Source organism: Eutrigla gurnardus, assembly GCF_963514095.1.
Source record: "Eutrigla gurnardus genome assembly, chromosome: 11".
Classification (NCBI taxonomy): domain Eukaryota; kingdom Metazoa; phylum Chordata; class Actinopteri; order Perciformes; family Triglidae; genus Eutrigla; species Eutrigla gurnardus.
The window spans coordinates 1,546,376-1,570,545 of NC_139925.1; the positions used below are offsets into that span (position 1 = coordinate 1,546,376).

The 24,170-nt window shown below is 49.8% G+C and overlaps 2 protein-coding genes across 3 annotated transcripts in view; both read right to left on the reverse strand.

The window, feature by feature from the left end:
* fbxw4 (F-box and WD repeat domain containing 4) overlaps positions 1–346 on the reverse strand; it is a 33,738-nt gene extending 33,392 nt beyond the window's left edge. The window contains exon 1 of the mRNA XM_084021498.1: positions 92–346. Within this exon, the coding sequence (XP_083877624.1) occupies positions 92–276 (185 nt within the window). The 5' untranslated portion in view covers positions 277–346. The remainder of the gene's footprint in view (positions 1–91) is intronic.
* Positions 347–10,685: 10,339 nt separating this feature from the next.
* Positions 10,686–15,124, reverse strand: fgf8a (fibroblast growth factor 8a). 2 transcript variants are annotated; one of them, XM_084021029.1, is made up of 5 exons: positions 14,611–15,124; positions 14,417–14,453; positions 13,935–14,082; positions 13,119–13,225; positions 10,686–11,075 (listed from the first exon to the last, which is right to left on the reverse strand). In XM_084021029.1, exons 1-5 carry the CDS (start codon positions 14,640–14,642, stop codon positions 10,791–10,793), a joined length of 609 nt encoding a protein of 202 aa, XP_083877155.1. In that variant the 5' UTR covers positions 14,643–15,124; the 3' UTR covers positions 10,686–10,790. The 2 variants fall into 2 exon arrangements, with proteins under 2 accessions (XP_083877155.1, XP_083877154.1); XM_084021028.1 differs by having other exon boundaries at positions 13,935–14,115.
* Positions 15,125–24,170: the final 9,046 nt, after the last annotated feature.

Here is a 24,170-nt window from a genome sequence, read left to right on the forward strand (position 1 = left end):
AAAGGAAGGAGAACCGGCTCACCAGCAGCTCAGGCTAGCGCTAAGCTAAAAACACACAACAGGTGTCATCAGTGTGCGACTGTTCTCTTACTTGTCCGTCCCGTTCCGAGTCAGTCCGGTGTTTAACAGGTCTCTAGCAATACGTCTCCAGACCGCGTCCCGGTCCACGAAGCGGTAGAAGGTCTTGCAGGCCTGAGAGAGACGGCTGAGGGACCGGAGCTCCAGATAGGACAGGATGTGATAGAGAACGTCTTCTGGTAGCTGGGCTAGCAGCATGCTAACAGCGCCGGCTCCTCGCGGACTCTACATCCGGGTCTCGGCTGTGTGCTACTGTTTAAAAGCGTCCGGGTAACACCGGGAACGGAAGATGTCGCCGTCAGGTCAGCAGCACCGCGGGACACCGGAAGTCATCCCACCAACGGACGGACGGCCTCTGATGCGACGATCGTAACTGGACGTGATGACGTGATTCTCTAGACGTATTTTTCTCTACAAATACCAAATATCTGTATTCTGAGTTCTTGTATGAATTAAATTCCGTTTATGACGTGATTGTTTTATTATGTACCTGTTTTATTTAAGGGTTCTACCTGATGATTTATATAGACTGGTTACCTGTCTGTCTCTACATGTCTCCCTGTGATAGACTGGTTACCTGTCTGTCTCTACATGTCTCCCTGTGATAGACTGGTTACCTGTCTGTCTCTACATGTCTCCCTGTGATAGACTGGTTACCTGTCTGTCTCTACATGTCTCCCTGTGATAGACTGGTTACCTGTCTGTCTCTACATGTCTCCCTGTGATAGACTGGTTACCTGTCTGTCTCTACATGTCTCCCTGTGATAGACTAGTTACCTGTCTGTCTCTACATGTCTCCCTGTGATAGACTGGTTACCTGTCTGTCTCTACATGTCTCCCTGTGATAGACTGGTTACCTGTCTGTCTCTACATGTCAGCCCTGTGATAGACTGGTTACCTGTCTGTCTCTACATGTCTCCCTGTGATAGACTGGTTACCTGTCTGTCTCTACATGTCTCCCTGTGATAGACTGGTTACCTGTCTGTCTCTACATGTCTCCCTGTGATAGACTGGTTACCTGTCTGTCTCTACATGTCGGCCCTGTGATAGACTGGTTACCTGTCTGTCTCTACATGTCTCCCTGTGATAGACTGGTTACCTGTCTGTCTCTACATGTCTCCCTGTGATAGACTGGTTACCTGTCTGTCTCTACATGTCGGCCCTGTGATAGACTGGTTACCTGTCTGTCTCTACATGTCTCCCTGTGATAGACTAGTTACCTGTCTGTCTCTACATGTCATGACATTGATGATGGATGGAATATCATGTTATAATAATAAATATTTATAGTCAGTGCTAAAGATTTGTAGCACTGACTATAAATAAAACACACTGAAATTAAGAGCGGACTCTTGAGTCTTGACTCTGGACTTTGGACTCTGGACGCTGGACTCTGGTTTCTGGCTCTCTAAAACTGCCAAGGTTGTGTTACGGTCAAATGACTACCAAAAGTTGATTGACCTTATGACCTCTATGAGGCGCTTCCCCGTTTAGCATCAGCAGCACCCGGCCGTCCCTGCGGCGGCGGTTATGATTGCTGCAGCGCTTTGATCAGCTGAGCACGACGGCACATAGTCTCAAACGTCCCAAAACGGCGTTGGACAAAATCCTTTCTGGTTGGTTTACAGCAGAACTGTCACGGTTAAAAGGAAATGAAGAGGTTGGGAGGAGGGTTAGGGGGAGGGGGGTGTTTGTGGGTTGGGGGAGGGAGGGGTCTACCCTTTTGATCTTTTTAGGGCAGCTAAGGGGGGGCTGATCTGGCAAACACATTTAGGGTGCACTCACACAACACCAAACTCACCGCGCCCCGGCACGCTTGAGCCTAAAGTCCGGATTGTCTGGCCGGTGTGAGCGCTCCGTTCCGTACTTAGTGGTCCGCTTCCTCGGCCGGCAGCTTGGAGGAGGTGCGTTGGAGTCCGGGACGGATCGTGCACGAGCACATGCACGGGTACGCAACATGGACGTCGGCTTTAACCGATCAGCCGTCCCTCATTATCGCTCAGTGTCACAACAGGCAATCATGCCGAGGCCCGGTCTGGATCGAATAAGCCTGGTGTGAGTGTGGCTCTTATACATACGTCATCACGTCGTAATACAAGGAGCGCCCTCTTAAGTCGTCAACACCCGTCTGCACATATTTCTAGTAAACACTCGGCCTTCATCAGAACATGTGAGCGCAAGCGATGGAGAAAGTTCTGATATTCAGGTCGACTTGTAAGGATTTTGAACCTGCTGATATACGGGTCCTATGACTGCTAGTGGACCCAGACCTGTTTCTGAGTCCGGGTGGACTCAGAGAGGCTGTAAGTGTTAATTGTAAAAAAAAAATACATTCTTTCTCAGAAGCTGATGGGGTGGCTTCTGTGTCGGCTTGTGGCCTTCCAGGCTGCTGACAGAGTCCGGGTCGTGGTCTCTGGTAACCCCTGCTACTCTACGGCCTCCATGGGGGGGGAGTGGGGGCTAAATTGCTCCCCGAGCAAATGAAGCAGCGAGCTGTTTGTTTGTTTGTAATAAACCGGATGAAAGCCGCCGTTCCCCCGATCCTCCACGCTGGATTACTCAGCATTTGCATGGTAGCGTTGCGACACAGAAGGTGTGACTTTTCCCACAAGCCAATTCACTGAGGTTCGCTGGGGGGGGGGGGGGGTATGGGGGGGGCTGAATTCACACAGGGTCTCCTGGACTTCCAGAGGGTTCAGGAGCAGCTGACTCTTTTAAAACCAGTCCCTGGTTTGGACCTTCATCACTGACATCATTGAATCATCACAGCACGGCGGCGTCCGATGTGGCATCTGTGGTCGCTGCGTTGATCCCACGTGGTCGCTGCGTTGATCCCACGAGGTCGCTGCGTTGATCCTACGAGGTCGCTGCGTTGATCCTACGTGGTCGCTGCGTTGATCCTACGAGGTCGCTGCGTTGATCCTACGTGGTCGCTGCGTTGATACCACGAGGTTGCATTGTTGAACCGACGTGGTCGCTGCGTTGATCCCACGAGGTCGCTGCGTTGATCCGACGTGGTCGCTGCGTTGATCCCACGTGGTCGCTGCGTTGATACCACGAGGTCGCTGCGTTGATCCCACGTGGTCGCTGCGTTGATCCCACGTGGTCGCTGCGTTGATACCACGAGGTCACTGCGTTGATACCACGAGGTCGCTGCGTTGATCCCACGTGGTCGCTGCGTTGATCCCACGTGGTCGCTGCGTTGATACCACGAGGTCGCTGCGTTGATCCCACGTGGTCGCTGCGTTGATCCCACGAGGTCGCTGCGTTGATCTGACGTGGTCGCTGCGTTGATCCCACGTGGTCGCTGCGTTGATCTGACGTGGTCGCTGCGTTGAACCGACGTGGTCGCTGCGTTGATCCCACGTGGTCGCTGCGTGAACCGACGTGGTCGCTGTGTTGATCCCACGTGGTCGCTGTGTTGAACCGACGTGGTCGCTGCGTTGATCCCACGTGGTCGCTGCGTTGATCCGACGTGGTCGCTGCGTTGATCCCACGTGGTCGCTGTGTTGGACCGACGTGGTCGCTGCGTTGATCCCACGTGGTCGCTGTGTTGGACCGACGTGGTCGCTGCGTTGATCCCACGTGGTCGCTGCGTTGATCCGACGTGGTCGCTGCGTTGATCCCACGTGGTCGCTGCGTTGATCCCACGTGGTCGCTGCGTTGATCTGACGTGGTCGCTGCGTTGATCCCACGTGGTCGCTGCGTTGATCCGACGTGGTCGCTGCGTTGAACCGACGTGGTCGCTGCGTTGATCCCACGTGGTCGCTGCGTTGAACCGATGTGGTCGCTGTGTTGATCCCACGTGGTCGCTGTGTTGAACCGACGTGGTCGCTGCGTTGATCCGACGTGGTCGCTGCGTTGATCCCACGTGGTCGCTGGGTTGAACCGACGTGGTCGCTGCGTTGATCCGACGTGGTCGCTGCGTTGATCCCACGTGGTCGCTGCGTTGAACCGACGTGGTCGCTGCGTTGATCCCACGTGGTCGCTGCGTTGATCCCACGTGGTCGCTGCGTTGATCCCACGTGGTCGCTGTGTTGAACCGACGTGGTCGCTGCGTTGATCCCACGTGGTCGCTGCGTTGATCCCACGTGGTCGCTGCGTTGATCCTACGAGGTCGCTGCGTTGATCCTACGTGGTCGCTGCGTTGATCCTACGAGGTCGCTGCGTTGATCCTACGTGGTCGCTGCGTTGATACCACGAGGTTGCATTGTTGAACCGACGTGGTCGCTGCGTTGATCCCACGAGGTCGCTGCGTTGATCCGACGTGGTCGCTGCGTTGATCCCACGTGGTCGCTGCGTTGATACCACGAGGTCGCTGCGTTGATCCCACGTGGTCGCTGCGTTGATCCCACGTGGTCGCTGCGTTGATACCACGAGGTCACTGCGTTGATACCACGAGGTCGCTGCGTTGATCCCACGTGGTCGCTGCGTTGATCCCACGTGGTCGCTGCGTTGATACCACGAGGTCGCTGCGTTGATCCCACGTGGTCGCTGCGTTGATCCCACGAGGTCGCTGCGTTGATCTGACGTGGTCGCTGCGTTGATCCCACGTGGTCGCTGCGTTGATCTGACGTGGTCGCTGCGTTGAACCGACGTGGTCGCTGCGTTGATCCCACGTGGTCGCTGCGTGAACCGACGTGGTCGCTGTGTTGATCCCACGTGGTCGCTGTGTTGAACCGACGTGGTCGCTGCGTTGATCCCACGTGGTCGCTGCGTTGATCCGACGTGGTCGCTGCGTTGATCCCACGTGGTCGCTGTGTTGGACCGACGTGGTCGCTGCGTTGATCCCACGTGGTCGCTGCGTTGGACCGACGTGGTCGCTGCGTTGATCCCACGTGGTCGCTGCGTTGATCCGACGTGGTCGCTGCGTTGATCCCACGTGGTCGCTGCGTTGATCCCACGTGGTCGCTGCGTTGATCTGACGTGGTCGCTGCGTTGATCCCACGTGGTCGCTGCGTTGATCCGACGTGGTCGCTGCGTTGAACCGACGTGGTCGCTGCGTTGATCCCACGTGGTCGCTGCGTTGAACCGATGTGGTCGCTGTGTTGATCCCACGTGGTCGCTGTGTTGAACCGACGTGGTCGCTGCGTTGATCCGACGTGGTCGCTGCGTTGATCCCACGTGGTCGCTGGGTTGAACCGACGTGGTCGCTGCGTTGATCCGACGTGGTCGCTGCGTTGATCCCACGTGGTCGCTGCGTTGAACCGACGTGGTCGCTGCGTTGATCCCACGTGGTCGCTGCGTTGATCCCACGTGGTCGCTGCGTTGATCCCACGTGGTCGCTGCGTTGAACCGACGTGGTCGCTGCGTTGATCCCACGTGGTCGCTGCGTTGATCCCACGTGGTCGCTGTGTTGAACCAACGTGGTCGCTGCGTTGAACCGACGTGGTCGCTGCGTTGATCCCACGTGGTCGCTGCGTTGATCCCACGTGGTCGCTGCGTTGATCCCACGTGGTCGCTGGGTTGAACCGACGTGGTCGCTGCGTTGATCCGACGTGGTCGCTGCGTTGATCCCACGTGGTCGCTGCGTTGAACCGACGTGGTCGCTGCGTTGATCCCACGTGGTCGCTGCGTTGATCCCACGTGGTCGCTGCGTTGATCCCACGTGGTCGCTGCGTTGATCCCACGTGGTCGCTGCGTTGAACCGACGTGGTCGCTGTGTTGATCCCACGTGGTCGCTGCGTTGATCCCACGTGGTCGCTGCGTTGATCCCACGTGGTCGCTGCGTTGATCCCACGTGGTCGCTGCGTTGATCCCACGTGGTCGCTGCGTTGATCCCACGTGGTCGCTGCGTTGATCCCACGTGGTCGCTGCGTTGATCCCACGTGGTCGCTGCGTTGATACCACGAGGTCGCTGCATTGATCCCACGTGGTCGCTGCGTTGATCCCACGTGGTCGCTGCGTTGATCCCACGTGGTCGCTGCGTTGATCCCACGTGGTCGCTGTGTTGATACCACGAGGTCGCTGCATTGATCCCACGTGGTCGCTGTGTTGATACCACGAGGTCGCTGCATTGATCCCACGTGGTCGCTGCGTTGATCCCACGTGGTCGCTGTGTTGATACCACGAGGTCGCTGCGTTGATCCCACGTGGTCGCTGTGTTGATACCACGAGGTCGCTGCGTTGATCCCACGTGGTCGCTGCGTTGATCCCACGTGGTCGCTGTGTTGATACCACGAGGTCGCTGCATTGATCCCACGTGGTCGCAGCGTTGAACCGACGAGGTTCTGAATCTCAACGTTCAGATACTTTGTGTAAATCACTTTACTTTGGATTCTCTGTAAGCAGACATCAACAGATGAGACTCAGAGATGGTGTCTATATGTTTATATATATAAGTTTAGATGATAATGGAGGATCAGCTCCTCGGCGAGCATCGAGACGGTGGGCGCCATTTCTGCGTCGCCGTGGTGATACGTTAAACCTCAGAAACGTATGACGAAACAACCAAGGAAGTGCTGCAGGATCAGAAACAGCATTTTCATCTCCAATATCACACTGATACACTGGCAAATAAATACCTGCATCCACACACACACACACACACACACACACACACACACACACACTAGCCCGGTGGCAGCACCCAATCAGATGAAAGGCTGGAGATGAAAGAATAACAGTGACGCTAGTGAGAGTTTGATGGAAGCTAAAGCCTAAAAACAAACAGAGCTCTGACAGTAACGTGTGTGTGTGTGTGTGTGTGTGTGTGTGTGTGTGTGTGTGTGTGTGTGTGTGTGTGTGTGTGTGGGTGGGGAGGGGGGGTGACCTTGTTATCCTGTTGGGATCAGACAAAAATACCCTCCTGTTAGCTTCCCTGGTCAGGTTTCATACGAGGATCAACCAAAGACCACAGTGCTTCCTTTTTGCTGTTACTTTTATTTTTTCATCACCAATTACTTTTATTGTATCACCAATTACTTTTTATTTTTATCACCATTAAGTTTTTTTTTCATCACCAATTACTTTTATTCTTAAAGAGACAGTGTGTAGGAATTACTCCCATCTAGTGGAGAAATTGTATTTTGCATTCAAATGAATAGTGCTGTCTAGCACGTCGCTTTGTTGTAACTACGGTAGCCGTTATGTACCAGGAAGCTTTGACAACATGTCGTCCAAAACCACTTCACCAGTATTCTTTCAGGTGATGAGGTTGATATTTCAAACATGTGTGAGCATGTAGAAGTCATTACTCCTCCAGCAACATAGCGGTTTATGTTGCCATGTTTTTATTGGTTTATTTTTGGTAGCCTTCCATTACTATGGCGTAGCCTATAGCATCTGTAACAACTAGACACACAACAAACCCAAACAAATGTGACTAAATATCCACACGGGGAGAACATGCAAACTCCACACAGAAGGAACCCGAACCCGACCCGGGAATTGAAACCCAGGACCCTCTCGCTGTGAGGCGACAGTGCTACCCACTACACCACCGTGCAGCCAGGATCATTTTATGAATGAAGATATTAATTTAAGCTAATGAATTACTTGAAATGTTACACACTGTCTTCAACAATCACTTTTATTTTAACAACAATTACTTTTCTTTTAAACACCAATTACTTTTATTTTTAACAACAATTGCTTTTATTGGAACATTAATCATTTTTTATTTTAATAACAATTATTCAATATTTTTATATTTATATGTAAAGTATATTATTTATCATATTATCTACTAAAAATATTTATATTAATAATAACATTATTATTATTATCATTATCAATGTATTTCTCAAGAAATTTCAGAGAAAAAATGCAATCAATCTGAAAAAGATCCTGTCAACAAGTTTCTGAGTAAAAGTGAAAGCAGATCTCAGAAATCTCAACCAGTTGGTTACTGACATTAATGATTGATTCTTATGATGCATGATCTTATTAAATATGTGCGAATTTGTATCCATTTTCAGAGGAGAAATCTGAACAAAGGATAAATTCAGGTTCAAAATATTGTTTCATTTTGTTGATACATTGAGATTTAATTTGGTCTCATCAAATCAGAAAACACTGTCAGCATCCATGATTTCCCTCCATGTTTTAGTCATAAAGTGTTGTGGCTCTGAATGACAAAGGAATGGAAAACGGCCTTGAATGTTCTGGATTGTAAATTACAAACATACGGCAAAAAGCTTCTTGTGAAAAAGGTAAAAACTTTAATGAAGAGATTTCACTATGAATACTAACGTAAGAATGTAATGTGACAATGTATAATGTAACAATGTAAAATGTAACAATGTAAAATGTAACAACGTAACAATGTAACAATGTAAAATGTAACAACGTAACAATGTAACAATGTAACAATGTAACAATGTAAAATGTAACAACGTAACAATGTAACAACATAAAATGTAACAACATTACAGTGTTACAATGTTAAAATGTAGCAACGTAACAGCATAACAACGTAACAGCATAACAACGTAACAGTGTAACAACCAAACAGTTTAAAAATGTAACAACGTAACAGTGTAACAAGGACGTCAGACTGACGAAGAGGACGAAGCTGCTTCAGACTGACGAAGAGGACGAAGCTTCTTCAGACTGACGAAGAGGACGAAGCTGCTTCAGACTGACCAAGAGGACGAAGCTGCTTCAGACTGACGAAGAGGACGAAGCTGCTTCAGACTGACCAAGAGGACGAAGCTGCTTCAGACTGACCAAGAGGACGAAGCTGCTTCATACTGACGAAGAGGACGAAGCTGCTTCAGACTGACCAAGAGGACGAAGCTGCTTCAGACTGACCAAGAGGATGAAGCTGCTTCAGACTGACGAAGAGGACAAAGCTGCTTCAGACTGACGAAGAGGACGAAGCTGCTTCAGACTGACCAAGAGGATGAAGCTGCTTCAGACTGACCAAGAGGACGAAGCTGCTTCAGACTGACGAAGAGGACGAAGCTGCTTCAGACTGACCAAGAGGATGAAGCTGCTTCAGACTGACGAAGAGGACGAAGCTGCTTCAGACTGACGAAGAGGACGAAGCTTCTTCAGACTGACGAAGAGGATGAAGCTGCTTCAGACTGACCAAGAGGACGAAGCTGCTTCAGACTGACGAAGAGGACGAAGCTGCTTCAGACTGACGAAGAGGACGAAGCTGCTTCAGACTGACCAAGAGGACGAAGCTGCTTCAGACTGACGAAGAGGACGAAGCTGCTTCAGACTGACCAAGAGGACGAAGCTGCTTCAGACTGACGAAGAGGACGAAGCTGCTTCAGACTGACCAAGAGGACGAAGCTGCTTCAGACTGATGGTGAGGACGAAGCTGCTTCAGACTGACGAAGAGGACGAAGCTGCTTCAGACTGACCAAGAGGACGAAGCTGCTTCAGACTGACGGTGAGGATAAAGCTGCTTCAGACTGATGAAGAGGACGAAGCTGCTTCAGACTGACGAAGAGGACGAAGCTGCTTCAGACTGATGAAGAGTACGAAGCTGCTTCAGACTGACCAAGAGGACGAAGCTGCTTCAGACTGACCAAGAGGACGAAGCTGCTTCAGACTGACGGTGAGGATAAAGCTGCTTCAGACTGATGAAGAGGACGAAGCTGCTTCAGACTGACGAAGAGGACGAAGCTGCTTCAGACTGACGAAGAGGACGAAGCTGCTTCAGACTGACCAAGAGGACGAAGCTGCTTCAGACTGACGAAGAGGACGAAGCTGCTTCAGACTGACGAAGAGGACGAAGCTGCTTCAGACTGACGAAGAGGACGAAGCTGCTTCAGACTGACGGTGAGGATAAAGCTGCTTCAGACTGATGAAGAGGACGAAGCTGCTTCAGACTGACGAAGAGGACGAAGCTGCTTCAGACTGATGAAGAGTACGAAGCTGCTTCAGACTGACCAAGAGGACGAAGCTGCTTCAGACTGACGAAGAGGATGAAGCTGCTTCAGACTGACGAAGAGGACGAAGCTGCTTCAGACTGACCAAGAGGATGAAGCTGCTTCAGACTGACGAAGAGGACGAAGCTGCTTCAGACTGACGGAGAGGACGCAGCTGCTTCAGACTGACGGTGAGGACGAAGCTGCTTCAGACTGACGAAGAGGACGAAGCTGCTTCAGACTGACGAAGAGGACGAAGCTGCTTCGTCTTTGCAGTGTTTCACAAATGAGCCCAAACAAACATTTACCAAACAAGAGTTTAATATCAGTGTTTAATGTACATTTATTACACAGTTAATAAATATTCAATCCATTAAAATTATTTTACATCCTCAAATAAAAATATATTTATATATGTATAAAAACAGACATTCAAGGGGCAACAAGAACACAAGGGGGGGGGGGGGTACATGACAGGAAAGCTGTCTCATTGGTCCGTCGTCATGGTGACACTTCTATGACAAACAGAAATCTGCTGACAGATCTATGGGATTATAATTATAAGCAGTCATTATAATTCATAATACTTTGAATGCTTTTTACACACACACACATATATATTACACGTTGTTATAAAATGCTTTATAATGTGTTATTGTTTTGCAGCAGAAGGAATGTGTTTATAACTATAATCCCACAGATCTGGAAGCAGATTATAATCTGATTATAATGTTTACAGACGTGTTTTCAGTACAAAAATAGATTCCTCATGTTATTTACAGCTTTTCTTTTTTTTTACTTTGAGAAAATAGAAAACATCCTAGATATTAATAAACAGTTCAGTCTAGAAAGTCTGCGGAGGTCTCGGTTGGGGGGCTGTGATGGTCGTCAGCGCTCCGCTGAGTAGCGCGTGCGTTTGGTCCTCTGACTGAATGGGTAGTGGAGGAAGTCGAAGGGCCGCTGGTGGCTGGACTGGGCCGGCTGCGTCCCCTTCGGCAGCCGCTTCATGAAGTGGACCTCGCGCTGGTGCTGGCGCGTCCGCGAGCCTTTCCTCGGCCGCCCGCGGCGCGTGAACGCCATGTACCAGCCGTCGTAGCGAGCGTTCCTCAATGCCGTGTAGTTGTTCTCCAGAACGATCTCCGTGAAGATGCAGTCACGGCCCTGTCCATTCCTCTGCAACACACAGGAGGAGGATTAACATCACACACACACACACACACACACACACACACACACACAAACACAACCCTCCCCTCATGCATGCAGGATCCTTTCACTGCTGCTTTCATGTCCCGGTGCAACAATCACTAGACCCTCAACTAGACTAGTGGAACCAGTAGAGACCAGTACACAGGGGGAGGAGTCTTGGGTGAAACACCACGATGGACCTGATCAGTAGAGTCGCAGCGTTAGCATGAACACAGAGCTAGCTCACTGTAACATTGTTAAAAATAGTCATGATGCGCACACACACACGCCGGGCCGGTAGCTCGCGGCAGATGGTTACCAGGCAGGGTGCTGGGTGGGTGGATGGGGGGGGCTCTGTTTATTAGCTTCACAGTGAAAAATGACAGTGATGTAGCCTCAAACACACCTAGGACTGAACACAGTGAGGTAGCCTCAAACACACCTAGGACTGAACACAGTGATGTAGCCTCAAACACACCTAGGACTGAACACAGTGAGGTAGCCTCAAACACACCTAGGACTGAACACAGTGATGTAGCCTCAAACACAGAAAGGACTGAACACATTAAGGTAGCCTCAAACACACCTAGGACTGAACACAGTGAAGTAGCCTCAAACAGAGAAAGGACTGAACACAGTGAGGTAGCCTCAAACACGCCTAGGACTGAACACACTGAGGTAGCCTCAAACAGAGAAAGGACTGAACACACTGAGGTAGCCTCAAACACACCCAGGACCGAACACTGTGAGGTAGCCTCAAACACAGAAAGGACTGAACACAGTGAGGTAGCCTCAAACACAGAAAGGACTGAACATAGTGATGTAGCCTCAAACACAGAAAGGACTGAACACAGTGAGGTAGCCTCAAACACAGAAGGGACTGAACATAGTGATGTAGCCTCAAACACAGAAAGAACTGAACACATTGAGGTAGCATCAAACACACCCAGGACCGAACACAGTGATGTAGCCTTAGAGGCCGTCCACACGTACTAAAACTAATTTTTTTTCTCCGTTTTGCCTTGGCGTTGTTTCAAGAAAATCTGCATCCAGACGAATCCACTGAAAACGACTCAGCGCACTGTAGTACATATTCCAGGCCTATATGTGGCGCTGTTTCTGCTACAAAAATGCAGAAGAAGAGACGGAGCTTGACCAGATGTTTGCCGTTACTATGGCAACACGTGAGAGTTACGGCTAATCGCCACACGACCACCCGATCAATAAACACCCATAAGATGACAATTTGGCCCGTATAAATAAAACCAACAATAAGCATCAACAGCCGTCACCCTAAGGACCTTGACGAGGCGTTGTCACATGTTGGGATGGATTAATTAGACAAATAAATGCCTACATTCATGGGAAGTTAGCTAGCGGTTGTTTGTTAGCATCGTAATAAAGTAGCTTTTTTCCCGGAATATCGCCCCCCTCTCTCGGCTCCGTTTTTTTTCATACAGCGGCCCTGATACGCCAACGTACAGACGAGCAGAATATCTGCTACGAGCACGGAGGCCACCGTTGTTGTTGTTACGAGACGTCGCGGGGGAAGAAGTCAGGCTCGAGAGTCGAGGAGCGGGGCGATGACGTCATCATATTCGTTTTCGCCGTCTACATGAAAACGAACACGAAACAGAGGGGTGTAGTTTTTTTCTTTTTCACCCTGAGAGCTGGTTTCAAAAAAGTGCGTTTTCAGGCGTTTACCCTCAAAAAATGTCTTCATATGGACACCCCCTCAAACACAGAAAGGACTGAACACACTGATGTAGCCTCAAACACAGAAAGGACTGAACACACTGAGGTAGCCTCGAACACACCTAGGACTGAACACAGGGATGTAGCCTCAGACACATCATAGACGGAACACCGTGTTGTAGCCTCAAACACTCCACTGAACACAGTGATATAGCCTCATACACACCACTGAACACATACAGACAATGTGTCTTGCTGACTTCCTGTATGTGGCTCTCAGCTCCAAGCTCATTGGTTCTCACTGAGGACAAATCTAGTTTCATTGGGCCTCACCTTGCCGATGAGCTTCCCCCTCTTGTTCATGCAGATGTAGAAACCCGTCTCAGCTCCTTTGATACGGACGCGGCTCCCGAACGTGTCCGTCTCCACCACCAGCTTGGCTGCAGGGGTCACACAGAAGAGGAGCATGATGGGTAAAAAGTTCAACCTGAACGATTGAAAGCACCGATACACACACACACACACACACACACACACACACACACACACACACACATACACACACACACACACACACACACACACACACACACACACACACACACACACACACACACACTCACACACACAGACAGACAGACAGACAGACACACACACACACACACACAGCCGTGGGACCGGAGAGAGGATTCTGGATCTCGAACGCAACAACGAACATGTGACACGCTTCTCTAACTTTAACACCTTTAATTCCTCTCAGTGAAGCTCAAATGTTTATCTATCTGTCCACCGGGGTCACCAGGGTCACCATTAACTCTGAGAGTGAGACACGTTCCTTCAGGTCGCCTGCTTTACTTTGACACGTTTTTACACGTGATTATGAGCCGAAATATGAGATTTTGGGCTCAACCTCACTCTATTTTAAATTAGATTATTAGAATGTTGTATTATATAGAATATAATAGAATATTGGCCCTGAGCATCACGAGGGGAAGTGCATTCTGTGAATCAAACTAAATGGAGAATAAAACAATATTTTCGTCCGTCTAGCGTCGATGGAACATGAAGAAGAAATACAAGGTGTGAGGACTAGAGCAGAGTTAGACCCGAATCGGGTCTTTCCCCACTAGGGACCAGAGCGCCTCTTACCGTGCACGTCCCCGTCGTCGGCCATGGCGTTGATCTTCTTACTGGGCAGGACCTGCACGTGCTTGCCGCTGGTCCGGCTGTACAGCTGGTAGATCCGGATCAGCCTGCGGCTCACGCGGTCCGTCGCTTTGCTCTGCTCGCTTACATGCTGCGTGAAATTAGGCGGGGACTGATTGGTTACCTGTCAGGAATTAGACGTCACCGCAGTCATCAGTACGAGTCTCATTGGTTGCGTTCACATTACATTAGAGCCGCGTGCGTTCAGAGGGGAGACAGGTGGGATCGGCTCCGCGCGCCTCGGTGTCCCGTCTGCGCCCGCGCGCCCCGTGCCAGGCCCGGTGTGTTCGGCAGCAACCTGCCAGCGGGCCGCGCGCCCCGCGGCACCGCGGGGATCCCTCACCTTCCTCCCCTCGCTCCGGTCGCCATCTGCTCCGGAGACTCTGAACTACAAGAGATGTGAGGACGGACGGAAGGTGACGTACCTGAGCGCAGCAGCAGAACGCCAACAAGTGGAGACACCTGCGAGGAAGAGACGAGGAGGAGGAGAGAGGAGGAGAGGAGAAGAGGAGAGGAGGAGAAGAGGAGAAGAGGAGAAGAGGAGAAGAGGAGAAGAGAAGTTAGTGGGAGCCGCGTGCAGCAGTGCGAGCGGTGCGTAAAGAGGAGGAACGGCGCTCACAGATAGCTGAGTCTGGACGGGACGGGACGCATGTTGGACGGAGGGGGACTCTCAGGATCCTGATCCTGCAGAGCCGCAGAGTCCAGCCGGTTTCAAAGATTTCACTGAATTCCACCAGAGGAGAGCGCGAGATGCTGACGGAGAGGCTCGTGCGCATTCCTCATCCAATAACCGTCCCGAGTGATGACGCGATTCTGTCCAAGTGCAGACGCGGAGCCGAAGTTTGGGGGGACGCGCTGCAGGTCTCCGTCTCCTCCTGTTGTTTGACCTCGGACGCGTAGTCCCGGGCTGTCAGACGGGTCCTCGTGGACTGGGGTCCTGCGCCGCCTCCAAGTGCGTGCTGAGCCGCCTCGGGTCCGGGTCCGTGAGTCGATGCTGCTGCTGACTCTGCTGTGGGAGGACTGCTGGCTGTCGCCTCTCTGTTCCCATCACAAGCCGCTGCCGGTCCGCGCTCCACACCCCCCAGGCCGGTCTGCTTAGAACAAGCCCCCTTTTCCTGCAGAACAAAAGCTGCTCCCCCGCCTCCCCCCCTCCCCCCGACCTAAAACATCTCTACCTGAGGAGCGAACAGAGTCCTGGATGATACTGGGTTAGTGATGATTCTGATCCTGATCCTGATCCTAATCCTGATTCCGATCCTGATGCTCAGCTCAGTGACGGACTGAAGTGTGAGATATTAAAGGGATTACAGGCGATTACCCCCCCTTAACTGGACTAAGACAAACAGAAGCGGGTCCAAGCGGATCGGACTTCCACGCCTCTCATCACGTTTAGTGATTGACAGAATAGACTGGGTCCGTGAACGCATCATTAGCAGCTCGACCTTATTGATCGTTGGACAATTAATTAAGTGATCGGTATCATCAGAAACCCAGCGGGTCTCTAACGATCCGGATCACACTGATTAGAGGTGATTATCACTACGCTCCCTGGCAGCCTGTCTTACCGGCTGCGGCCGCCAGTGGGCGCTGCACCCCCCCCCCCCCCCCCATACACTGCTGTCTGACAGCATCCTACCCTCCTCCCATTAGTGTGTGTGTGTGTGTGTGTGTGTGTGTGTGCCGAGCTGCAGGTAGTGGCTGCCCTCCCCTTAACCCCAGGAGCCCTGCATCCATCAGCAGCCCTGCAGGAGGCCTCAGCCCCTCCCCCCTGCTCCCCTTCCTCCTCCTCCTCACCACAATATATATAATGTATGACCTTAAAAATTGTTACTGGACGGGGCGTCCTGGGACAGAGGAGCAGGTCCGGACTGGGAGAGAGGACCAGTTCCAGACTGGGACAGAGGTCCAGGTCTGGTCCAGTAACATTAACGTGGTGGATCACACAGAACATCGATGCCTCTGACTCCGGTCTGAACATCATTGAAAGTCACGTGATGGAATAACAAACACAGGACCCTCATCCAGGAGACCGCTGTCCAGGTTCACTTGCTGCTTATATTGTTGGGCAACGCGACTTCAGAATATCAGCCAAGGACGGCTGTTATTATGTTGTATTGTCACACAAACACAGGACTTTCACCCAGACCGAAGTGAAACAAGAACCACACCATTTCTACGTAACATTGTTAAATGTCGTCTGCTAAGGCGTCACGTTGTTACGCTGTCAAGTCACACTGTCAAGTCATGCTGTTGTTACGTTGTCACTTCACGCTGTTCGCTGTCGCGTTGTTAGTTACGTTGTCACGTTGTAAGTAACACTGTCACCTTGTCATGTTGTTACATTGTCACGTTGTAAGTTACATTGTCACGTTGTCACGTTGTCTCATTGTAAGTTACATTGTCACGTTGTCACGTTGTAAGTAACATTGTCACTTTGTCAGGTTGTAAGTTACGTTGTCACATTTTAAGTAATGTTGTCACCTTGTCATGTTGTTACGTTGTCACATTGTCACGTTGTACGTTGTCTCATTGTAAGTTACGTTGTCACGTTGTAAGTAATGTTGTCACCTTGTCATGTTGTTACGTTGTCACATTGTCACGTTGTCTCGTTGTACGTTGTCTCCTTGTAAGTTACGTTGTCACGTTGTAAGTTACATTGTCATGTTGTCAGGTTGTAAGTTACGTTGTAAGTTACGTTGTCTTGTCTCGTTGTAAGTTACATTGTCACGTTGTCACATCGTAAGTTACGTTGTCTTGTCTCGTTGTAAGTTACATTGTCACGTTGTCACATCGTAAGTTACGTTGTCTTGTCTCGTTGTAAGTTACATTGTCACGTTGTCACATCGTAAGTTACGTTGTCTTGTCTCGTTGTAAGTTACATTGTCACGTTGTTATTTGAACACCAACCGTGATGTTATTTCTCACCTGAACCAGATCGGATCCAACCATCGGTACGTAACGCTCTGATGGCGGTTTGAACGCTGATATGAAACATTCATCTAATAGTTTCAATATTTTCCAGCGACTGTGTTGAAAAATAAAATTTCAAAAACTGGAAAACACGATGTCTTCAGTTGATATGTGGAGTTATGACATCATCCCTTTCTCTCTCTCTTCATCATTGCGTTCCAACATGCAGCCATCTGCCATCTCCCCTCCTCCTCCTTCTCCTCTTCCATCTCCGTCTCTGTTGTCCTCCAGAATGAGACCAGGACACAGGGGACAGAAGATGTGGTGAAGCTACAGAGACGTGAGGGCATAAAACCTCCTCCAGTGCTCGAAACCGTGTCTCCCCTCAGACCACCAGGTGATTTGTCTGAAGGAGGACTCATGGATCTGAAGCCTGTCTGAAGGAGGACTCGTGGATCTGAAGCCTGTCTGAAGGAGGACTCTTGGATCTGGAGCCTGTCTGAAGGAGGACTCGTGGATCTGGAGCCTGTCTGAAGGAGGACTTGTGGGTCTGGAGCCTGTCTGCAGGAGAAATCGTGGATCTGGAGTCTGTCTGAAGGAGGACTCGTGGATCTGAAGCCTGTCTGAAGGAGGACTCGTGGATCTGGAGCCTGTCTGAAGGAGGACTTGTGGGTCTGGAGCCTCTCTGAAGGAGGACTCGTGGATCTGAAGCCTGTCTGAAGGAGGACTCGTGGATCTGGAGCCTGTCTGAAGGCGGACTTGTGGGTCTGGAGCCTGTCTGAAGGAGGACTCGTGGATCTGGAGCCTGTCTGAAGGAGGACTCGTGGATCTGGAGTCTGTCTGAAGGAGTACTTGTGGGTCTGGAGCCTGTCTGAAGGAGGACTCGTGGATCTGGAGCCTGTCTGAAGGAGGACTCGTGGATCTGGAGCCTGTCTGAAGGAGGACTCGTGGATCTGGAGCCTGAAGGAGGACTCGTAGATCTGGAGCCTGTCTGAAGGAGGACTCGTAGATCTGGAGCCTGTCTGGGAGAAACCATAATAATGTTTCAGGTAATGAAGTGGCCACTTGAGACACTAAAGTAACGAGTCATTCATGAGTCATTCATCTTTTACTGTGACTCATGCTGACTCATGTGGAATATCAGCTGCTGATGATGTCATCTTCGTAGCTAATTCATAGCTAACACACACACTGGAGACTGGATCCAGTATGGGGCTGAAAGACTGGATCTTCATCTGCTGCCACGTAGCACGTCTATGCTAAGCCTGCTAACATTAACATTCAATAAAAACTTTGTCAAAGAAATAAAAGATAATGTTGATGATGACTGTAGTCCCATCAGTAGCCTGCACAACCTTGACCTTTGACCCCTGCATGGCGGTGTGACCCATAGGAACCTGAGGTGTTAAATCCATCAGACCTTCAGTTCCCTGTCCGTATGAAGGCCACACACTGGAGTATAGTGGGACTGGGAGGACTGGGAGGACTGGGAGGTCTGGGAGGACTGGGAGGCCTTATCTGGGGAACGTTATCTGTCACCTCTGGGTGGTGACAGAGAAGGTCGCTGATATCAGAGCCGAGCTGATAACCTTAAGACCTCCGATGTCCAGACGACCGCTCCGTCACTGAACCAAGTCTACGCAACGACACGCTACGCTACGACGCGCTACACTATGCTACGACACGCTACGACACACTACACTATGACATGCTACGCTACTACACACTATGCTACAACACGCTACGCTATGCTAGGACACACTACGACACGCTACGACACGCTACGACACGCTACGACACACTACACTATGACATGCTACGCTACTACACACTATGGTACAACACGCTACGCTATGCTAGGACACACTACGACACGCTACGCTATGCTACGACACGCTACGACACACTACACTATGACATGCTACGCTACTACACACTATGCTACAACACGCTACGCTATGCTAGGACACACTACGACACGCTACGACACACTACACTATGCTACGACACACTACACTATGACATGCTACGCTACTACACACTATGCTACAACATGCTACGCTATGCTAGGACACACTACGACACGCTACACACCTGATATTATCATCACATCTCACAATTCCTGAAATGTTAGGCTATTGGTGTCATGTGCATTTGATCTGTTTAGGGATTTGATCTGTTTAGGGAAGACTCTTACTATTCTATTAGGACCAGTAGCTCAAGAACTCCTTTGCTCCTCATGCCATCATACTCTACAACTCCTCACTCGGGGGGAGGAGGAAATAGGGTATAGAGGACAGAAGTGAAGGAGGAGTGGTAGCCACTCACTGTACATTTAATTATTTTATTTTATTTCTATTTTATCTCTATTTATGTATATTTATCCTCTATACATTTTCTCTATGTTATATATATTTGTATATATTTAGCTGAGAATTTATTGTTTACTGTCTATTGTTTTCCTTCTATATTTAGCTAAGAGTTTTACTGTTTACTTTTTATTGTTTACTTTCTATATTTATTTATTTTAAGTTTTTCTGTAAGCTGCTGGAAATACAATTTCCTTGCGGGAGTCATCCCAAAGGGATCAATAAAGATAAGTCTAAGTCTAAGTCTAAGTCTAGTCTAAGTCTCTAAGACTGTAAAGTATCCACCGTTGAGAATCTGCCAGCTTATTGTGCTGGTGTTTGGTAGTCTAGGGCATGTGCATAGGCTGCAATCCGTGGACTACGCATTGGGGGGCTTTCTAGAACAACAGCCAAACAGCTAGTAAATTACTGCTCAATTTCATCTATCATAGGAAGCATGTTTATCTGGAAACGGAGATGTTACTGTAATACAGTATAACAATGTGCTGATCTGTTTTATCCTGATGGAAAATGTGATTCTTAATGAAACCTGACTAATGCGGAATCAAATAAAGTACATAAAATGTGTGTGTGTGTGTGTGTGTGTGTGTGTGTGTTGGGGGTGGGAGCACCAGTTGATACATGTGATGTGAGACAGCTCGTCTCTCTGACAGGAGCTGTCACTGGAATAGCAGGGGGGTCCTTATCAATCACCACCCCAGGCGCCAATCAAAACCCCTCGCAATGGCAACCAGGGCCCTTATCTACAGCTCTCTCTCTCTCTCTCTCTCTCTCATATATATATAGACACACACACTTTATTGCCAAACGTATTCACTCACCCATCCAAATAATATAAATCATATAAAACGTGTGAAAGAATGGGTCGCTCTCAGGAGCTCAGTGAATTCCAGCGTGGTGCTGTGATAGGATATATATATATATATACAGTATATACATATACAGTATATATATATATATATATATATATATATATGTATGTATGTTTGGGGACGGCCCCTTCCTGTTCCAACATGACTGTGCACCAGTGCACAAAGCAAGCTCCATAAAGACCTGGAGGAGAGAGTTTGGTGTGGATGAACCTGACTGGTCTACACAGAGTCCTGACCTCAACCCCATAGAACACCTGTGGGATGAATTAGAGTGGAGACTGAGAGCCAGGCCTTCCCTCCAAAATCAGTGTGACCTCACAAATACACTTCTGGAAGAACGGTCAAAAAGTCCCATAAACACACTAAACCTTGTGGAAAGCCTTCCAGAAGAGTTGAAGCTGTTATAGCTGTAAAGGGTGGACCGACGTCATATTAAACCCTATGGATTAAGAATGGAGGTCACTTAAGTTCATATGGGAGTCAAGGCAGGTGAGCAGATACTTTTGGCAATATATATTTATATATATATATATAATATCATCTACAACATGAAGCCTGGAAGGAAACACTCTCTTATTCTCTCATTCCTTTCTCTCTCTCTCTCTCACACACACACACACACACACACTACAGTCATAGAGAGAAAGCCTTTGTTTAACAGCAGCAGAATGAATATGTAAAGAAGAAGCTCATAAATAGGAGGCTGAAAGACACCCAGCTGAGGCTGCTGTGGGCCGGCCTACACACACACACACACACACACACACACACACACACACACACACACACACACACACACACACACACACACACACACAAAGAGCAGCAGCACTCAATCAAATGTCTGTAAGGGAAACAGTAGTTACCAGATCAATCACCTGGAGGATGAGACTGTCCATCTATGAAGCTGTATGCTAATGAGGCATCACCAACACACTTCAGCTGCTGCTGGGAAGCAGGCAGGGGATCATCCATCAACAAGCTCTATAATAACTCCATCTCAGACTGGTCCTGGTGAGGGATCCTCCTGACGCAGCTTGACGGCAGCGACGTGGGTGAAGCGATGCTAACAGCGATGCTAACGCTGGTGCGAATGACGGGATCAAACACTATTATTATTATTATTATTATTATTATTATTATTATTATTATTATTATTATTATTATTATATCTGCTGTGGAGGACAACATGGGGTGATTTCAGCCCTGATGGATGAGACCTGGTTGGGGTCTATGTCGAGGGAAGTGCCGTCTCCTCTCTGGGGCTAAGCCCCGCCTCCTCCCTGGTGAGGCGATAAACATGAATGATGCTGTGGTCCAACTTGCGTGAGTAACATGAACAAGGAGACAGGAAGTCAAACACACAAACTCTCTCACCCTCTCCCTCGACCTCGTCCTGCTCCCACCAGTGATTATCGTCACCACGGTGACGCTGTCATCATCATAGCTGTGGCCGACCGCTGCTTAGCTGCGATTTGGACAAATTGGGATGAGATGTCTTTGCTCTTCCAGGCGTGAAAACATCAGTGGTGAACAGGTCCACGCCCGCCGTGGTGAACAGGTCCACGCCGCCGTGGTGAACAGGTCCACGCCGCCGTGCTGACCTGTTTTCTCATAGACTTCTATACAACCAGAGAGGAGTCGCCCCCTGGAGGCCAGCAGGGAGAACGCAGCCTTACTGGCACTGGTCTCCTGGTCTTTGTTGGCGTCTTCTTCCCCCTCTGATGTTTGCATGAACACATGGTCTCATGTGGACTCTGGTCTGGAAATGGCATCTTAAAGCGAAACTCCGTTCAGACCTTCAGACCGTGCCCCCAATGTCCAGGTCTGAATCTGTGGTAAACATCTCTCTATGCTGTTCCGCACTCATCACCATGACAACAGGGTCTAGATGGCCATGTGGATCTGCGTCCATGTAGACCTCTTATCAAACCTGATGGTTCCACATGCTGCATGCTGGAGCTGGTCGTTGACCTGGGTCAACCTCATAGATCAAGTCCAGATTGTGGCTCTGCTGAAATCACAGGTTCCAGATGGTCAGTGTGTGCTGGACTCTGGTGGACCCAGCTCCACCCAGCAGGGCTGGACCCACCTCGGACCACAGTCACACCTATGAATTATGACCTGGCTGAGGTCCCGGCAGAGCGTCATATTCACAAACCTGATCCTGGACTTCTCTGGTGGGGTTTGCTGCGGGGTGAGCAGGGCACTGGTCTGGGATTAGGTTGCAGGAGTTCTGGAGAAAATACCAGCAGAGAACCTGAAACACCTGGTACACAAAGGTAGTCAGACAGGTTAACAGGTAGTCAGACAGGTAAGCAGGTAGTCAGACAGGTGAACACATAGTCAGACAGGTGAACAGGTAGTCAGACAGGTAAGCAGGTAGTCAGACAGGTAAGCAGGTAGTCAGACAGGTGAACACATAGTCAGACAGGTGAACACATAGTCAGACAGGTGAGCAGGTAGTCAGACAGGTGAGCAGGTAGTCAGACAGGTGAACAGATAGTCAGACAGGTAAGCAGGTAGTCAGACAGGTAAGCAGGTAGTCAGACAGGTGAACAGATAGTCAGACAGGTAAGCAGGTAGTCAGACAGGTAAGCAGGTAGTCAGACAGGTGAACACATAGTCAGACAGGTGAGCAGGTAGTCAGACAGGTGAACATGCAGTCAGACAGGTAAGCAGGTAGTCAGACAGGTGAACAGGTAAGCAGGTAGTCAGACAGGTGAACACGTAGTCAGACAGGTGAACACGTAGTCAGACGGGTAAGCAGGTAGTCAGACAGGTGAGCAGGTAGTCAGACAGGTAAGCAGGTAGTCAGACAGGTGAACAGGTAAGCAGGTAGTCAGACGGGTAAGCAGGTAGTCAGACAGGTGAACACGTAGTCAGACGGGTAAGCAGGTAGTCAGACAGGTGAACAGGTAAGCAGGTAGTCAGACAGGTGAACACGTAGTCAGACAGGTAAGCAGGTAGTCAGACAGGTGAACACGTAGTCAGACAGGTGAACACGTAGTCAGACGGGTAAGCAGGTAGTCAGACAGGTGAACACGTAGTCAGACGGGTGAACACGTAGTCAGACAGGTGAACACGTAGTCAGACAGGTGAACACGTAGTCAGACGGGTAAGCAGGTAGTCAGACAGGTGAACACGTAGTCAGACGGGTAAGCAGGTAGTCAGACAGGTGAACACGTAGTCAGACTGGTAAGCAGGTAGTCAGACGGGTGAACACGTAGTCAGACGGGTGAACACGTAGTCAGACAGGTGAACACGTAGTCAGACAGGTAAGCAGGTAGTCAGACAGGTGAACACGTAGTCAGACGGGTGAACACGTAGTCAGACAGGTAAGCAGGTAGTCAGACAGGTGAACACGTAGTCAGACAGGTGAACAGATGGTCAGACAGGTGAACAGGTAGTCAGACAGGTTAACACGTAGTCAGACAGGTAAGCAGGTAGTCAGACAGGTGAACAGGTAGTCAGACAGGTGAACATGCAGTCAGACAGGTAAGCAGGTAGTCAGACAGGTGAACAGGTAGTCAGACAGGTGAACAGATGGTCAGACAGGTGAACAGGTAGTCAGACAGGTGAACACGTAGTCAGACGGGTAAGCAGGTAGTCAGACAGGTGAACACGTAGTCAGACGGGTAAGCAGGTAGTCAGACGGGTGAACACGTAGTCAGACGGGTGAACACGTAGTCAGACAGGTGAACACGTAGTCAGACGGGTAAGCAGGTAGTCAGACAGGTGAACACGTAGTCAGACGGGTGAACACGTAGTCAGACGGGTAAGCAGGTAGTCAGACAGGTGAACACGTAGTCAGACAGGTGAACAGATGGTCAGACAGGTGAACAGGTAGTCAGACAGGTTAACACGTAGTCAGACAGGTAAGCAGGTAGTCAGACAGGTGAACAGGTAGGCAGACAGGTGAACACGCAGTCAGACAGGTAAGCAGGTAGTCAGACAGGTGAACAGGTAGTCAGACAGGTGAACAGATGGTCAGACAGGTGAACAGGTAGTCAGACAGGTGAACAGGT